Below are 19,151 nucleotides of genomic sequence, written 5' to 3' on the forward strand. Positions count from 1 at the left end.
CACTCATATTAACATTTGACATATTAGAAAAAATAGATTGTGTGTCAACAACAGGATTATAAAGACCACTTTCCAACATTAGTGCAACAATCAAAACCCTAAGTTCCCCAGAACCAAAAAACAGAAAAAAGAAAAACGTACACATTAACCCCTCACACTACAGTGCCAACGGGCATATATCCCTCTAAACTCAAGCTGTCCATGTTTGTCTACGAGAGTCCGGTGATTCTATACAAAGTTTGTGAGACAAAATTACACAACAGAAGATAATCTATAAAACAAACTCCAGCCAATAGGCTGAATAAACACAAAGAACATGTAGGTTCATCCACATAACTGTCCCGAAGGTGTGTTCTTCCACAAAACAAGCCTTCCAATAAAAATGCCTTCCTTAGCATCTTTTCTCAATTTGGCCTGGAACGTCAGTGCAAAAGTGACCTTCTGTTTGATGTAAGAGTTTCTTGCATTCCTTGAATTGATCACGTTTCTCTCTTGTTGAATTGGCTAAGTCTGGGAACAAGACAATTACTCCTCATCTCACGTAACATGAGATCTTTATCGGATGATCTCAGAAATTTGGCCAGAATTGATTGGGGCCTGTCTTCATCAGCGGATCGCTGAGCTGGAACCCTGTGAGCTTGCTCGATTTCTATCTTATGGCCTGTTATGTCGAACCAGACTTGGAAAGAACCATCCAGGAATTTCACCATGTCCCGTTTTTCATCCTCAGAAATTCTAACAATTCAGGCATTATTCCGTCGGTTACGGTTATCCAAGTCCTCCAACTTTTCCCAGACGCACTCCAAATCCACCTTGGTCGCTAGCGGATTAGAAGCTAATTCCCTCTCCAAAGACACCAGATAATCTATCTGTTTTTCGACACCCTCACTCTTGAGCAATATCCTCCAAGTCCGCAATGACCTTCGTCAGCATTGTGTCTTTTAATGTCTCCAGAGCCCGAGGATTTTGAATTATTTTACATAATGTCTTCCTAGGACAGTTAAGGATCAGGGTGTGTCGAATCTCACTGGTGTATGACATAAAAAGTATTAAAACTAGCAAAGTGCTCAGAGATCGCAGTTCACACATCCGAACCTCGCAAGGCATCATTTGACTGCAGAGTTAAATTTTTTAATGAGGAAAACATTACTGAGTGCAGCTTTAAATTAAGTTTATTGTTCTTACCCCTTTGGCAATTGTTACCGTGTTGTTTTTTTTTGTTTGTTTTTATTTATTTATATATATATATATATATATATATATATATATATATATATATATATATATATATATATTAGGGTTGTCAGTCGATTAAAATTTTTAATCGAATTAATTACATGGTGTCCCGATTAATTAATCGTGATTAATCGCATATACAAATATTTGCTGAGAAAGCCCATCTTATAACAATAATTCAATATATAAAGATGATACATATTAATATCAATATATAATTATACATAGTTATCTTTAAATATTTAAAAATTATATAAAATATATATATATATATATATATATATATATATATATATATATATATATATATATATATATATATACATACATACATACATACAATGTGTTGTTTACTACCATATTATTGATCATAAGTCAGTCATTGGCACACAGTTCACAGCAATCCATTTCACAAGTGAATTTGTCAATCAGTTCGAGATTTATTATGAGGGCTTGTTTAAGGACCCAGTCAATTTACACGTACCTCAGACATGCATGCTAATGTTTAGGTCACTGTGTGAAGTTAAATATAGTTTAATACTCAATCTTTAAAAACATCTTGAGATCCCTTATTTCGGATTTGTGCTCCATCAAGTATTTTGAACGCAAGAACGTAACGCATGTTTGTGTTATTCTGCCTACTGAAGTGTTTTCTTCACTGTATAAACTGCGCGTTGTTCATACAGCTGAAATTTCACTTACTGCCCTCTCGAGTAAACAGGTGGTACTACAAGCTTGCATTTCTCAGGAATCTTCCTTATTATGGTCTGGGGACATGCGATTAATTGGATAAAGTTTTTTAATGCGTTATTTTTTGTAAAATTAATCGCACTGAATTAACGCGTTAAATCGACAGCCCTAATATATATATATATATATATATATATATATATATATATATGGCACTTCAAACCCGCATGACTTTATTTCTTCTGTGGAACACAAAATGTAAAAAAAAAGTCAGCACAGGGTTTATTTGCCACAATAACATTGAATTGTCTGGTCTATCAAGCTCGTAAAAAAACACACCATAAAATCACGGTAAAAGTAATTGATTCGACTCACGCACTACATTGCTAATCTTATTAAGTGATACAATCACTTTGTGCAATGAACAGAAATAAATTTGTTATTCACTCTCAAATGAAATCATATATGGTGGCTACATCGATAACATGCAATGTCATTGCTTCTCATCATGTTTTATCACGAGACATGAGAACCAATGAGGTTTGTTGTTATCAACATTGCAGCCAGATGATTTAATAATTTTTTAATTTAATTTAATTTAATTTAATTTGAGAGTGATTAATGACCGAATTAAATTTTTGGGATATATCATCCTTTTAGTATCTTAAAGGTGCACTCAGTAATTTTTTCTAACTCCTAAAGACATGAGTTTTAATTTTGCAACATATGTAGGACCTCATAGTCATAGCAGTAACTCCAGTCATATCAGTAACATTATTTAAGCTGTTTTATTCTACATGGAGAGGGTCTGCACATGGGGGCTGCCATGTTAGGATCACATGACCAGCTGAAATCTATTCGCTTAATCTCAGTGACCGTCCTGTTATTGGACACTTTCTCTCATTGATTTTAAATTAATAATAAATTAACCATAGCAAATTAATCATAGCAGACTGTGAATACTTAATTTCTACAATGGCATCTGAAACTGAAGCTATTGATTTTAAATAATGCTGCATCCAAGCCACTAGTTGTCAGTAAGTCCAAGTTGACACAAAGACAGAAGTTACTGAGTGCACCTTTAGGAAATTTAGCTTCTCAAGTAAATGTATCTTTTTTTTTTAATGCTGTTCAGATATTTTTACTGGAAAACAAAACATAATACTGATTAAGTCAATAATTTCTTCCAGCGTTCCTTTGCTACAAATCCGACCTGTCAAAACATTTCAGGTAATCAGTTGTTCTTGTGGCTGTTTTCCCCCTAGACGTGGAGCACAAGGAGGACGAGGTTGGGGACTCTACAAAGAACGAGGTAAAAACTGTCTTCCTTTTGTGTGTTTGTCTGTGATATATGTGTGCTAATGTGTACATGTGTGTAACTGTGTTGAGTATTATACAACAACACCTTTCCGGTAATTACTCAAGATCTCCATAGAAAATTCCCAGGAAAATTACATTCCTGTGGAACTAGTTTTTCAAAGCCACTTGATTGTGAAAGAAATGGTACCCTTATGGTGACTAGACTTGAAATATCAAATACACTTGGTCCTCTGGTTGAAAGAATGGTCCCTGTTCTCCACTGGCCATGACCAGATCCACACGTCTATACCATTCTCTGCACCATTGAGTGCCCTAGTTTCAGAATCAGAGATCTTCCCCCCACAAGCCATTTTTATTAACATTAAAGTTAAAACTAAAACTCCACAACTAACTAAAATAAAATTTAAATTAGAACTCATAAAAATGGAACTAGATAACAATAGCAACACTAGATGGCCTTCAGAATTTTTACGGCATTTAAAACATATTTAAATGATTCTTGTTAACGCATTAACTTTGGCAGACCTAAAATACTAAAACTAAAATAAACTAAATATACAGAGAAATTAAAATGAAACTAAAACTAGAAAACACTGAAAAGCTACAACTAAGAGTCACAGAGTAAAACTTAATGAAAACTAAACTAAATTGAAAATAAAGTAGAAATATAAACTAAATTAAAATGGAAAAACTATAATAACCATGCTTCCAGCTTTTCTTAAAATGCTTCAAAATAATTTGAATTGAAACCGTCTACTTCCTTCTTTCATTTAGAATCGCAAAAACAGATAAGCAGAGTGCAAAAAGATAGTCGTTCATTTTTCTTTTCCTTTTTTTTTTATTTGTCCCTTTAAACAGGGAGCACGAGGGAGGCTCCGTGGGGGAGTGGGCTGGGAAATCAGCCTCCGTCAAAGACCCATGCCCAGAGTAACCTTCCAAGCCGGTGACCCTTATTATATTAACAAGAGGACCAGGGAGGAGTTGCTGGCCAAGTGGAAGTTGGAGGTGAGTACCACTGCTCGCCACTGTCCCATAGAAAGAGCGATAGGGAGCCTGTCAACATTTCTATTAAAACAGGAACGTTTGCCAGTCAGACAGCGTGCCGAATAAACTCAAGTGTATTTGATAAGTCATTTGACATCTCATTAAGGTACCATTTATTTCATAGCCGTCTTGCTGGCTGCTGCTCAGACTGAAAATCCATTGGTTTCCTCAATGGAAGCTGTTTTTATCAGGCAACAGCGCAAACTGCAGCAAAAATCTGTGCTGAATGCAGATTGCATACTTTTTCTCACTTTTTCTCTTATTGTAAAGATACTTAAGATACCTGTCTCGATATTTGTATTGTTCCTGTGTATTTGTACTGAAACTGATCCTGCATTATTTACTCTTCTCTCACAGATACGCTGTTTCTCTCTCACATGTAAATCGGGATATCGTAATGTATCAGAAAATATATGGGGCCTGGGTAGCTCAGTGAGTATTGATGCTGACTACCACCCCTGGAGTTGTAGTTCAAATCCAGGGTGTGCTGAGTGACTCCAGCAGGTCTCCTAAGCAACCAAATTGGCCCGGTTGCTAGGGAGGGTAGAGTCACATGGGGTAACCTCCTCGTGGTCATGATTAGGGGTTCTCGCTCTCAGTGGGGCATGTGGTAAGTTGTGCGTGGATCACGGAGGGTAGCATGAGCCTCCACATGCGGTGTCTCTGTGGTGTCCTGCACAACGAGCCACGTGATAAGATGCTCTGATTGACTGTCTCAGAAGCGGAGGCTACTGAGACTTGTCCTCCACCACCTGGATTGAGGTGAGTAACCGTGCCACCACGAGGACCTACTAAGTAGTGGGAATTGGGCATTCCAAATTGGGGAGAAAAGGGGATAAAAAAAATTTATCTGAATATATTGAATCGTGACATACATTCACTGAGAACTTTATTAGGAACACTGTGTTTGAGGTGTCATTCTGAGATGCTATTTTGCTCTCTACAATTGTACAGAGAAGTTATCTGACTTACCGTAGCCTTTCTGTCTGCTTAAACCAGTCTGGCCATTTTCCGTTGACCTCTCTCATCAACAAGGAGTTTCTGTCAATAGAACTGTAACTTACTGGATGTTTTTGGTTTTTGACAAACTGTTGTGTGTGAAAATCCCATGAGATCAGCAGTTACAGAAATACTCAAACCAGCCTGTCTGGCACCAACAATCATGCCACGGTCTAAATCACTTAGAACACATTTTTCTCCATTCTGATGGTTGATGTGAATATTAATTAAAGCTCCTGACACATATATGCTTGATTTTATACATTGCACACATGATTAGCTGATTAGATATTCACACGAATAAGTAGGTGTCCAGGTGTTCGTAATACATTTTTCAGTGACTGTATGTATGTATCGTGATTAGTATCATATTGTTAGGTGGTTTGTGATACCCAGCCCTAGTCGGTTCTGAGTGTTATATAGCGGAGGATGTAGCAGACCACCGTGATCTCACTTACTCTGCTGGGACTGTAGATTAAATTGGATTGGGCCAGATTCACAAATGAAGATCTCTTGACATACTGTATGAAAACTGAGGTCCTTCTCATTAATATTTGTTTACCTAAAAATGCTATTATGTGTTCGGATGTGAATTGTATTGATATCTCCCATCATGAAACCCTCGCTGCTATGTATGACAGTGTTGTGGGCGCAATGTATGAGGCTAGTAGACCATACCTTATACTACCTGTTAAAACTACCAACATAAAGCCAGGCTGGAACAGGCATGTCGAGGCTCATCATGCAGAAGCTAGGGTGGCATTTAAGACATGGGTGCTGGCAGGCAGACCTAGAAATGGTCCGATCCTTGAGTATAAAAAGCTTACCAGCACTAAACTCAAATATGCCATCCGTTACATTGGTAAACATGAACAAACTATGAGAGCAAATTCAATGGCTGAGAAATTAAGGGTTAAGGATGTCAGTGGCTTTTGGAAGGAGGTGAGAGCCCTAAACAGGGCCAATACATTGCTTCCATGTGTCATGGAGGGGGAGTCTGGGTTTGATAATATTGCTGAGATGTGGAGGCAACACTACTCTGCCTTATTTAACTGTGTTAAAAGTGACCCCTACAGAGTGATAAATATTGCTAACAGTAGTCCAGAGATAATCACTTGCAGTGAAGTCTGCCAGGCTGTAGCACATCTATCTGACATCTTTTCCATCTCGCCTGCTTTCTTTAGTTGGTAAAAGTGTATTGTTGGTTGAGCTGGGCTAATAGCGTAGAGTTTTGTGAATGATGGGCAATCTATAACGATCCTAACCTTTACAAAAAATCTAGAGTTCTGGCAGCTTTGCCACAAATTTGCCACTCATTTTCACAAGCTCATTTGTTATTATTGTTATTATTATTAAAAAATACTGTAGGCAACTGTTTAAAATATGCAACTGTCATTTTATTTCATAAGTAAAATGGGAATATTTAAAATAAAAGTTTTTAGGATGAGACTGTTGTGATAGAATTACCAACCTTATTTGTGCAAGGTTATACCCAATATTTCAACTTATGTCATCATTACCAGCTAAAAAAAGGAAACTTGTCTTTCATTCACTTCGGATCTGCAGGAGAATGTAACAATTTGTAAATCACGGTTTACTATTTGAGACAAATTATGCCAACTCTGTCAACAGAAATAATCTTGGTAACCCTGATGCCTAAGCTGAAGATGGTTTGCTGGTCTTAGCTGGCCTGATAGACTGGTCAGGCTGGTATTAAAGAAGTTTTGGGCATCTTTTAGCTGGTAAACATTTTCAAAACAATTAGATAATAGAAGGGACACCTGGACGCGATTGGGAGGAACGGCCTCCCCGATCTGAACCCGAGTGGATGTTTGTTATTAGACTTCTGTGCTAGTCATGGATTATCTATAACAAACACCATGTTCGAACATAAGGATGCTCATAAGTGTACGTGGTACCAGAGCACGCTAGGCCGAAGGTCGATGATCGATTTTGTAATCGTGTCGTCGGATCTGAGGCCATATGTTTTGGACACTCTTGGTGAAGAGAGGGGCGGAGCTGTCAACCGATCACCATCTGGTGGTGAGTTGGGTCAGGGAGTGGGGAAAGAATCTAGACAGACCTGAGAAGCCCATGCGAGTAGTGCGGGTGAACTGGGAACTTTTGGAGGAGGTCCCTGTCCACGAGATCTTCAATTCGCACCTCCGGCGGAGCTTTTCAGGCATTCCTGCGGAAGTTGGGGACATTGAACCGGAGTAGGCCACGTTCATAGCTTCCATTGCCGAAGCCACGGTGGAGAGCTGCGGCCTCAAGGTCTTAGGTGCCTCAAGGGGCGGTAACCCTCGAACACTGTGGTGGACACTGGTGGTCTGGGAAGCCGTCCGACTGAAGAAAGAAGCCTTCTGGGATTTGTTGTCCCGGAGGTCTCCGGAGGCAGTTGCAAGGTACCTACAGGCTCGAAGGGCTGCGGCCTCTGCCATGAGGGAGGCAAAGCAGTGGGTGTGGGAAAAGTTTGGACTTTAACATTGCGTGGAAGTCTGGGACAGTGCCTAAGGAGTGGCAGAATGGGGTGGTGGTTCCCCTCTTCAAAAAGGGGGATCAGAGAATGTGTGCCAACTACAGGGGTATCACACTTCTCAGCCTCCCTGGTAAAGTTTACTCCAAAGTGCTGGAGAGGAGGGTTTGGCCTATTGTCAAACCTCAGATTGAAGAGGAACAATGCGGGTTCCGTCCTGGCCATGGAACAACGGACCAAATCTTTACTCTCGCAAGGATCCTGGAGGGGGCCTTGGAGTATGCCCCTCCAGTCTACAGGTGTTTTGTGGCTCTGGAGAAGGCATATGACCGGGTCCCCCGGGAGATACTTTGGGAGATGCTGTGGGAGTACGGGGTGAGGGGGTCCCTGCTCAGGGCGATGCAATCCCTGTACATCCAAAGCGAGAGCTGTGTCCCGGTCCTCGGCACGAAGTCGAGTTCGTTCAATGTGGGGGTTGGTCTCTGCCAGGGCTGCGCTTTGTCACCAATCCGGTTTGTGATATTCATGGACAAGATATCGAGGCGTAGTTGGGGTGGGGAAGATGTTCGGTTCGGTGGGCTGGGGATCTCATCGCTGCTTTTTGCAGATGATGTAGTCTTCATGTCATCATCGGTCCGTGACCTTCAGCTCTCACTGGATCGCTTGGCAGTCGAGTGTGAAGCGGCTGGGATGAGGATTAGCACCTCTAAATCTGAGGCCATTGTTCTCAGCAGAAAACCGATGGAGTGCGTTTTCTGGGTAGGGAAGAAGATATTGCCCCAGGTGAAGGAGTTCAAATACCTCTGGGTCTTGATCACGAGTGAGGGGACAACGGAGTGGGAGGTTGGCCGGAGAATCGGGGCAGCAGGGGCAGTATTGCACTCGCTCTATTGCACCGTTGTCACGAAAAGAGAGCTGAGCCGGAAGGCAAAGCGCTCGATCTACCGATCAATTTTCGTTCCTACCCTCACCTATGGTCATGAAGGCTGGTTCATGACCAAAATAACTAGGTCATGAGTACATGCGGCCTAAATGGGTTTCCTCAGAAGGGTGGTGGGCTTCTCCCTTAGAGATAGGGTGAGTCCGTAAGGAGCTTGGAGTAGAGCCGCTGCTCCTTTGCGTCGAAAGGAGCCAGTTGAGGTGGTTTGGGCATCTGGTAAGGATGCCACGGAGGTCGTTTCCTAGTCTCTGCCCTTGTATACGACCACGGAGGTCGTTTCCAAGTCTCTGCCCATGTACATGACCACGGAGGTCGTATCAGAGTCTCTATCCATGTTCACGACCACGGATGTCGTCTCCAAATCTCTGCCCATGTATAAGACTTCAGAGGTCGTTTCCAAGTCTCTGTCCATGTATACAACTACAGAGGTCGTTTCCAAGTCTCTGCCCATGTTCACGACCACGGAGGTTATATCAGAGTCTCTATCTATGTTCACGACCACGGAGGTCGTCTCCAAATCTCTGCCCATGTATACGACTTCGGAGGTCGTTTTCCAAGTCTATGCCCATACCCACGACCACAGAGGTTTCTCCCAAGACTCTGCTCATATTCATGAACACTGAGGTCTTTTCCCAGTCATCTAGAACACTTCGTTTCAAGCCTTCCACAGCTCCGCCATCCACGACTTGGCCCCACATCATGGTCGCCAAGCCCAAGTTTCACGTCATGGCCGCCAAGCCTGAGATCCAGTCCATGTCACAGCCACGCCAGAGTCAGGTCCAGGCCATGTCACAGCCACGCCAGAGTCAGCTCCAGGCCATGTCACAGCCACGCCAGAGTCAGCTCCAGGCCATGTCACAGCCACGCCAGAGTCAGCTCCAGGTCATGTCACAGCCATGCCAGAGTCAGCTCCAGGCCATGTCACATCCCTGATATAGCAGGCGTAAGCGCTGGACTGTAATTATTTCATCATTATATATTGAATTTTTGTTATATAAGGGGCTTTCTCAGCAAATATATGTATATGCGATTAAATGCGATTAAATGCGATTAATTAATCGGGACACCATGTAATTAATTAGATAAAACATTTTTATCGATTGACAGCCCTAATTTTAATGTTTGATTTTCATATATCAAAAATATGTTGCTACAAATATAGAACAGGATTCATTACTTCCACATTGAAATTTCATGAGAAATTTGCCAAAAACAAACACATAAAATATAATCTACACATAAGATACACCTACTGTATGTATTTTGTCAGGCCATTTTTGAGTCTAAATAGCTGCACAACTTACATAATTTCAGTAGTACACCCAAATGACAATAGCCAAATCATACTTGTCATGTATGCACTTGTGGAAGTATACTTCTATGTTGCTTCTTCATCAAATATCAATGTCAAATGTAAAACAAGTTAATCACTGACACATCAGCACCACCATGAGTAAGAAATTGCATGTATAATATGTATGTGTACACGCATGTTAGGGCTGGGATAAACGATTATTTTTTAAACAATTAATCTAGCGATTATTTTTCCGATGCATCGGTTAATCTAACGATTCGATTTCGATTCGATTAATCGACTTGTGACAACACCGGTAATACCGGTTTCATCGGGGGTGGGGGTGTATAAAATGTAAAAAAAAAAAATTGCCGGGAGTTTGATTGACTGGCGATCTGATCAATCAATCATAATACGCCAATTTTGTCCGACAAAGTAGTCAGGAGAGAGAATATTAACGTCGGTGGATTTGATTTTGAATAATGGATTGTAGGCTACTGTACTGACATCTTTCCGTGGTTAAAACAACAGTCCTTCTGATGTAGGCTACATTCATGTTTAGCCTATTTGATGCTATAAATTAACCAAGGAAAAGATGATCGGTTCACGAGCAACTTTAACTGAGGCAATCTGTCACGACACATTAAGGAGCCACAAAATAGTAGGCCTATTTATGGTTTAATTTTCTTTGAATGACCAAATTTGAAAGTTGAGACTTTATTAAATGTTACCTGCTTGGCCCTGTCTGTCAGCGTGTTGTCAGTGTCCTCTATGTATTTTTCACGACATTCATAGTTATAAGCGCATTATTAATAGCTATAAGCGAAAACTTTAGGTGTCGACAACGTATTATAGCCTACTCCAACATCGAGTGCAAAGTGGGGAGTTGAAAAAAAACTTACGGTGCTCTGTCATCTGCAGCTGCAACCGGGTGGCGCCTCTTCAGATGCTGGTGCATTGCCGTGGTGCTAGAATGGAAGGCCATCTCCATTTTGCAAAGACGACATATCACGGAATTGTTTCCTTTTAAATTAAAGAATTCCCATACTTTAGAGGAACGAGTGCATGCCGCCTTGCACTTCTGATAGTCTGAGGAGCCACTCGTGCTACTACTGGCCGGCGCCGCCATCTTGGTTTTGGGTCCGACGAATCGACGTGCATATTTTGCGTCGACGTATTTTTTGTCCCAGCCCTAACGCATATGGAATACTGAGAATTCACCACTGTCACATAGAAAAATAATATATAGTAGTCATTTGTATGAATAAAGTACTCTTGTAATAAAAGAGTACTTTTTGTCTTGTAATAAAAAATAAAAAAAACCTATAAGCACTTGTTGTAACTAAGCAGTTATTAAAATAATTTCCTTTTTGCAATTTTGCATATTTTTTATTTATTCAGAAGAGAAAGGTTGATGAATACTAAAGAGGTGTGGGCATAACTCCAGAAAATGGATGAGGTACAGAGGGTGGAATGAGGTTCCGGGTAACTAAAGACCCATGATATGCATTAAAGGGTTAAATGTGCTATAAGTGATATTTTGTTTTTATGAAATGGCACCCAGAAAATATCCCCATTTCCTGGCAGATATTGTATAACTGAAATGGGTGTCCTGAGAAATCATACCAGATAATTTTTTTAATTTTTTAATTTTTTTTTATGTTGGGCCCTCTTTGATTAAGCCGTTCATGTCAATGTGTATCTATTTACTGTATATACACCTGTTGCGGGAACCAAATTATAGGCCACATGCTGAGATTAAATTGTTATGGTGTAGCTTGGATTAATGCAATGCTTTTTGTGAAAGCATTCACAATTTTTTTTTTAAGCAACATGTCTTTACTTTTACTTTGGTGGTGGCTGATGATTTTCCTAATACAAATGTTGCAGATGGTGAGAACCTCTGTTACATAATGTTCTGTTTCCTTGGTAACCAAAAAGAGGGCCGACCCTTCGACATCAACCCTTCACCCCCAACTTCTTTTCTCTGCCCTTCACCAGCCATAAAAGTGTCAGAAATCCTAGAAATATTGCCAAATTTGCTGGACACACAGTTGTCTCGTGAGTGAACATCGTAAAATTCCAGAGAAATGGGCATTACATATTCTTCACGTAGAAGCCTGGGAATTTATTTCTCTAAATAGACACATTGTAGAAGACACATTTTTTTCAGTTTGCTTCCAAAGGTTTGTACAGTCATGTTGCCTTGAACTTCTCAGCACTGGACACAACAATACAAGCAGGAAACTCTATTCAAAGGTCGGCAGAGCTTTGTTAGTGTAGAAGGAGTGGCCCTTAGGGGGGCATGAAACCCTGCCTGCTTTCATTTTCTTCGAGCCAGAGGGATCATCTCTCTCTTTTTTTTAAACAAGTACCCAATGCTACAGTAGATTCCTCTTTCCCACCCCCATTCTATTGCCATTCACTCCTCCCCCTCTCCCTCGTGCCTCTCCGCTGTGGAAATGAACTCCGTACTATGGATATAAGGGTGAAGATGAGGTTTACAACAAATTTCCAGCTCTACTTGCAAGACAACCTCCTGGCTGGGTGCCAACATTCTGCAAGTTCTCTCTAGCCAACCAGAATTCCTGTTGGGAATCACCTGACCCTGAATTCCCAGACAAAGAAATGTTCATGCTTTATAATTTTTTCTTTCTTTTTTTTCTTTTTTTTTTTTTTTTGAAGCGGTCTCCTCTTGGCCAAGAGTGAGACAGGAAAAAAAGTGACTCACACGTTGGATTTAAAGTGCCGAGTGCAGGCGTGTATGGGTAGGTCGGCTGACTTGTTTGTTGTTGATAGTGCAGAGGACAGTGTGCATGTCTGAGTAGACTTGCTGGAGGAGGAATATGCTGACTTCAGGTATTTTCCATTAGACTTGTTATGGACCATCTGCCCAGAGTAGCTTAAAGGAAACTCATCTCTTTAAAACCAGAGCTCTGGACCGGGCTAAAAACATTTGCAAGTACATTACAAAATTCTTTGATGTTTGCCTTAAAAGGTTTTTTTTTTTACTCTAGAGTGTGTGCTATCACAGGGGGATTGCAGAGAGCTGGATGTATTTCCTTCTTTACTGCCTCTGCAGGATGTTGTGCATATGGCAAATCTTTACCTTTGTTTATGTTTGAAAGTTTATGCTTCTCTTTTATGTGTACCTTATCTCGCAGTGCACCTTTTGTAGTTATTTATACTGTCAAGCTACCTAGACGCAGCATGTTTTGTCTCAAACTAGTCCTTTCAGTCTTATTGACAAGACAATTGCTTTTCGTTTTGCTTTTGAGGTTTAAAACAAAGATATTGTGCTTTTGATCTGTCTGTCAGATTTGGGTCAGCTCTGTAAACACATAAAACTGGCAGCAGATATCATTTGTGTTGAAGCGGAAATGCTGTGCGTGTCTTTTTAAGGATATGCAAATATGAATGAACTGAGTGAACCCGAGAACCGCGTGTGATTAGCGCGCTGCCAGAGCACACTCAAACTCTAAGTCAGAGAACGGCAGACTTTTACTGCTATTTAAAGGCTTAGCTTTTGACAATTAATTCACAATCATAAAGAAATAATAGATTAAAGATGAAAATAATATGTTTGAACAGCTTGAACTGAACAAAATAAAGAGAAGCTTTTAAGAAGCTTAAACTTTAAGACACTTTCACATGGACTCATTTAGCATGCCTGACCTCTGCAGCACGACTAATTAATGGAGCCAGCACAATCGCAACTTAATGCATCATTGGCTTGGTTTGTAGTAGGGCTGGATGATATGGGTACAAAAATCTCAATATTTTTCAGCCTTTTTTACGATATTCAACATGTATCTCAATAAATGTGTATTTGCTCTGAAAAGGCATAAACATTTTTTAACAAAATAGCCATGCAGAAAGTGGCAATCTGAAAAATCACTGAAACGCAAATGCAGCTGGAGTATATAATGGATTAAAAGCTGTTAAGAGAAAGAGCTTTAACACACTCAGCTACCCATTTATTTGTTACATTTACATAGTTCATGGAGCTTTTACGCACTAAACAGCTTTCTGGTTTACGTGTAAATGAGCTATTATAATTTTAAATCCACAGAAGTTATTACTCCACCCACTGCGTAACATCATTAAGGACAGCTGTATATTATTGGATCAATGTGGTTTGAACGATGGATTTGCGCCATCGTTACTACAGTTTGGGAAACAGTACTGTGGTGGTTCAGCAGTGAGTTATCAAGTTGCACGGGAAATGCACCCCAGGGGGCTTATTAAAGAAAACGTCCTATCTTAAGTCCTAAATGAAGATATAATCAGTTAAGTTAGGATTTTTCACAAATGCATAATACAGAAGCAAATCTTATCTTGATTTAGGATTCTTATCTTATCTTACAAAATCATATCTTATCTTATCTATAGTTAAGATAAGAGACTGCACTTTTGAAATGTTATTCTGTAATAGCTTTTGTCCTAAATAAGATCTTAACTGAAATTGCCATGGTTACCAAACAGAGGTAGGTAGGATGGTAGGATTCTTAAGTTAGGATCCTTCTGTAATACACCCCCTGGTGTGCAATGTGTATTTGACAGGTCAGTCACAATGTTGGTCATCTCCTTTTCTGTGACACTGTGTTGCATTTTTAGATTTGTAGCGGTTACAAATGTTTGGAATTGCTTGAATGTGTGAACTAGCATCACTTTGCTTTCACAATGCAAGCGAACAGCTCTGAGAGAAATAAAAACAGTTTATCATGAGTCTTGCGTGCACAGTGAACAACTTGTCACTCATTTATTCTGAAGCAGACCATAACATGGTATTCATTTGATTTAAAAGCAGCTTTTTGCAGTTTAAAACCATTGTGATGTCATTTTTATAATTTGTGCAACCCTGAAACATTGTGAATCACACTCATGACATGCTCATTGGTAAACATAGTGGTCAAATACTGAGCACATTAAAATAATCGTGAAATTCATGACATTTCTTAACTTTATATTACCAGCAAATTTGATAAGGGATATTCTATATATTGCACAGCCCTATCCTCTATTGTCTGGACTCTGGAGGCTAAAAAGCGAATGGCCTTTGTTCGGTCCCACCAAAGTCACATCGAAGCCATTCATACTCCCTGCCTGTTGGAATTTCAGTGTGCACTGCTGTTCTGCCGGGTTTTTAAGTACATTTTTTTTCAAAGGTTTTTTCCATATTGCACAAAATTTTAGGGTAACACGTTATGTATCAGTTTGGAAATGTTTTATACCATTTGCATTAGAGGTAAACCGATATATCGGTTTTACCGATAAATTGGTGCCGATAGTTGCTTTTTGGAACAATCTTTATTGGCAGAAATCTAATGCGATAGTTGCATAATCGTGAAATTCATGACATTTCTTAACTTTATATTACCAGCAAATTTGATAAGGGATATTCTATATATTGCACAGCCCTATCCTCTATTGTCTGGACTCTGGAGGCTAAAAAGCGAATGGCCTTTGTTCGGTCCCACAAAAGTCACATCGAAGCCATTCATACTCCCTGCCTGTTGGAATTTCAGTGTGCACTGCTGTTCTGCCGGGTTTTTAAGTAAATTTTTTTCAAAGGTTTTTTCCATATTGCACAAAATTTTAGGGTAACACATTATGTATCAGTTTGGAAATGTTTTATACCATTTGCATTAGAGGTAAACCGATATATCGGTTTTACCGATAAATTGGTGCCAATAGTTGCTTTTTGGAACAATCTTTATTGGAAGAAATCTAATGCGATAGTTGCAGATAGTTTTTTCATCTCCAAATAAGAGTACTCTGTGTGTTTTGGGCTCGTTTATACATAAAGGTCTCAGGTTATGGACCAAATCTTTTTGGTTGAACAATGAACTGCATCAGGGATTTTATTCATTTGGACTCCTTGTCTGTGCTCATCATAGTAAGGAACGAATTAGATTTTTTTTTTACATTCTATAAGTGAATTAAAAAAATATTGGCCAATTAATCAGTTATCAGCCTTTCCCACCACCTTTGTTACTGGTATTGGCAAAATTCACTATCTGTCGACCTCTAGTTTGTATCCAGAGATTAATTCTCATTTAACTAACCTGTTGTCAGTGTGATTTTTAACCTTAAAAGGAATGTTACAAGTTCAACACAATCGACAGCATTTGGGGCAAAATGATTAACACAAAAATTATTTTATGAATTATTAACATAATTTTAGTGTGATAAAATAATATACCAACCTCATCTGTGTAAAGTTTTGTATACTATTACAACTTTGTTGTCATGACAACATAACTGCGGTAAACCCTGATGGCTGGTACATGAAATAAATCCTGTAAATCCCTGATTTTATCACACTAAAATCATGTTAACATGTATGTTGTTTTATTTATATACTTTTGAAATGTGTATTTTTGTGTATTTTAATGTTTATTGGCTGGCCCCATTCACTTCCATTGTAAGTGACTCACTGAACATGTGATTTTTGCTTTTTTTAAGTTAGAAAGCAACAAGTCAAAGTTATTTTTGTGGTAATCAACATAATGCCAAAAATGCTGTTGATTGAGCTTGTGTTGATCCTGGAGCATTCCTTTAAAACCCACATCATTGTTCATCACCACCATTGTTAACAAAATATAGGGTTTATTTCTACTGTTATCTTTTCATGGCTGTGTGACATGAACAGCAAAACATTCAGATGATCAAACGTGAATTATGGATTTAAATACAGACAGAACAGCATTGTTCAGTAGGTCGTAATGATATTGAGTAACACATATATCCTCACTGTATATATTGTAAATTATAGCAAAAAGATCAGGATAAGGAATTTGGCGACGGAGCTTTCTTTGAATGCAGGCTTGGTTGATCATTGTAATGTGGAGAATACCTTAAGGCTATGGGTGTTTTCTTTCAAATATAGCTACCACTCCAAAAAACCACACTGTCCTTTATTATATCACACACCAGCTTTAACAAAGAGCTTTAAGGCTTTCATTGGATATTTCCTATTGAACATTTAGTACTGTAAACTTCCATAACATCTGTATTAATTTGAATTGCATTCTTAGAATAACAGCAGTACTGTATTGTAATTTACAGTACATTATATAACATTTACATTTTTGGCAAAACTTTCTAACCAAAGCCACTAACTAAGATTTCTTAATGCTGATGTATAATATTAAAGGCCTGAGATGTATTATTTATGTTTTTGTGTGATTGTTCCCTTACAAAAATGTACAATGTTGTTTCAATAGTACAGTAATGGTGTTATGGTAATACCATGTTATTCAGTGTTACTTTGATGTCCCATGGTACTGAATGATTACTATGTTGATGTACAATGGTATTTACGTACATGGTACTCCAGCATATTTCACAGAAAACCATAGTATTACTATGGTTCATGTTAAAAAATAAAGTACTGTTATACCATGGTATATTTTGGTATTTTCGATCTTGGTGACTTTCCAATCCTGGGAAATTATGAAAATGTACTGGCCATAAATCTCTTTTACCAACCATATTGCATTTTGGATCATTTTTATTAAAAAATATATATTTTAAGTAAAGTATTTTCCCTTACATGTTTATAACAAACAGAACAGATAATTGTGTCTCTCACAGCATCATAGATGAACCCAACTGTCTCTTGCAGAAATACGTAAAGAAGAAACACCTTGTTTTGTTCCTCTTATTTTTAATTTTGGTGGCTTGCTGTAAGGAAAATTCCACATAATGAATGTGTCGCTACATGTGATTCTGGAGGAAAAAATTTACGGAATCCTATATAAACATTTGTGTACTTTTTCCACAGAGGAAAACTTTTGGAGATGCAACAGATTTATTTTATTTTATTATTTATTTTATTTTTTTGTAGTAGACAGTTAATTTCATTCTTGTCATTTTTGCAATTCGCTTAAACCATTCAGTGTTGCAATTCCTATAAAGTTACTAGCCAACTGGCTCGCCAAAGCCCATTTTAGATGCTTACCGAGTGTTGTTTTAAACCTGCGTCCTTACACAAGTCGAACAATAACTGAGGGTATCCATATATAATATGTCATTTCATAATTCGTCCACAATATCTTGATCTACTTTATGGAAACTTAATGCAACATTCCCCATTCATGTTTGCAGGATTTGCGGCCTATTAGTTTATTCAGTAAATAGCAAAGCCTTAGTGATTACCACACAACATCTTCTGACTATAGCTACTGTATATGTAACCGGACCTGCTCGACCCGCTCCGAGCGGGATTCCAAACGGGCGTCTCCGGCATGGGAGGCAGGGTCACAAACTAAAGGCTACAGACACTAGTGTCCATCGCTAGAGCACCTCTCACACTGCACAGCTACCTACTAGGGCTGAAATGATTAGTCGACGTTATCGACAACGTTGACAATGAAACATTTTATACAAATATGTTTGTTGTCGAATAGTCATTTGATCTAATTTAATGTAACATGAGATCACTTTAAACTCTAATGATGAGAACAGCACTGCAGCTCACACCTGACTGAGGAGAGGAAGAATTACACAGCTCACAGTCCAAAAGTACTTTAAACTTTCCAAACAGCTTCAGGTGATATAGATAAAGTATGAGGGAATTATAATGTAAGTAAGTAAATACAGAAGCACTCTCGTTGTGGAATAAGTGGAGCTGGAGCTGCCGCTGAAGCAAAACTTGTGTGTCGAGCGTCTTTAAAGGAAACACCCCGACGTTACATCTTAAATGCAGTTATATTTAATGCGTTACAGCTTTATTAAAGTTCAAATAATATGGAATCAGATCATGTAAATAACTACAAACTCTGAAAACGGCATTTTCTGTGCGGTCAGCGCCTCTTCTATGAGTTGCACGAATGTCCTGATCTGAGTGGGAGAGATTGAAACTGCATCCGGCTGATGCGGGGACGCTCATCCCTCGAGCGTGCACGCTTGTTGCAGCTAGATTATAACGTGATTGAATCATAATATATGTCACTGTGCATTTCTTATCGTAAAGAAAATTGCCAATGCACAGCTTTATTAATAAGAGAGAGTTTGTGTTTTTGTGAGTTAAAGATGGATTGAAGTGAACAGAAAGGTGAGAGAGGGTAGTCTTTGCCCCATTATACACTGCAACAAAATATATTTTTGATTTGTTTTATTTTTTTTTGCTTATTTTCCTATTCTAA

At 38.9% G+C, this 19,151-nt stretch overlaps 1 protein-coding gene across 5 annotated transcripts in view; it reads left to right on the forward strand.

The window, feature by feature from the left end:
- Window positions 1-19,151, forward strand: part of dnmt3ab (DNA (cytosine-5-)-methyltransferase 3 alpha b) — a 112,454-nt gene that overhangs the window by 52,177 nt on the left and 41,126 nt on the right. For 2 of the 5 annotated variants that reach the window (XM_052145170.1, XM_052145172.1), the window contains exons 5-6: window positions 3,192-3,238; window positions 4,105-4,251. In XM_052145170.1, coding sequence (XP_052001130.1) covers window positions 3,192-3,238; window positions 4,105-4,251 — 194 coding nt within the window. Of the gene's footprint in view, window positions 1-3,191; window positions 3,239-4,104; window positions 4,252-12,493; window positions 12,859-19,151 lie in introns of those variants that run through there. The other 3 variants (XM_052145173.1, XM_052145175.1, XM_052145174.1) reach the window with 3 other exon arrangements.

This window comes from Xyrauchen texanus, chromosome 16, assembly GCF_025860055.1.
Source record: "Xyrauchen texanus isolate HMW12.3.18 chromosome 16, RBS_HiC_50CHRs, whole genome shotgun sequence".
Classification (NCBI taxonomy): Eukaryota; Metazoa; Chordata; class Actinopteri; order Cypriniformes; family Catostomidae; genus Xyrauchen; species Xyrauchen texanus.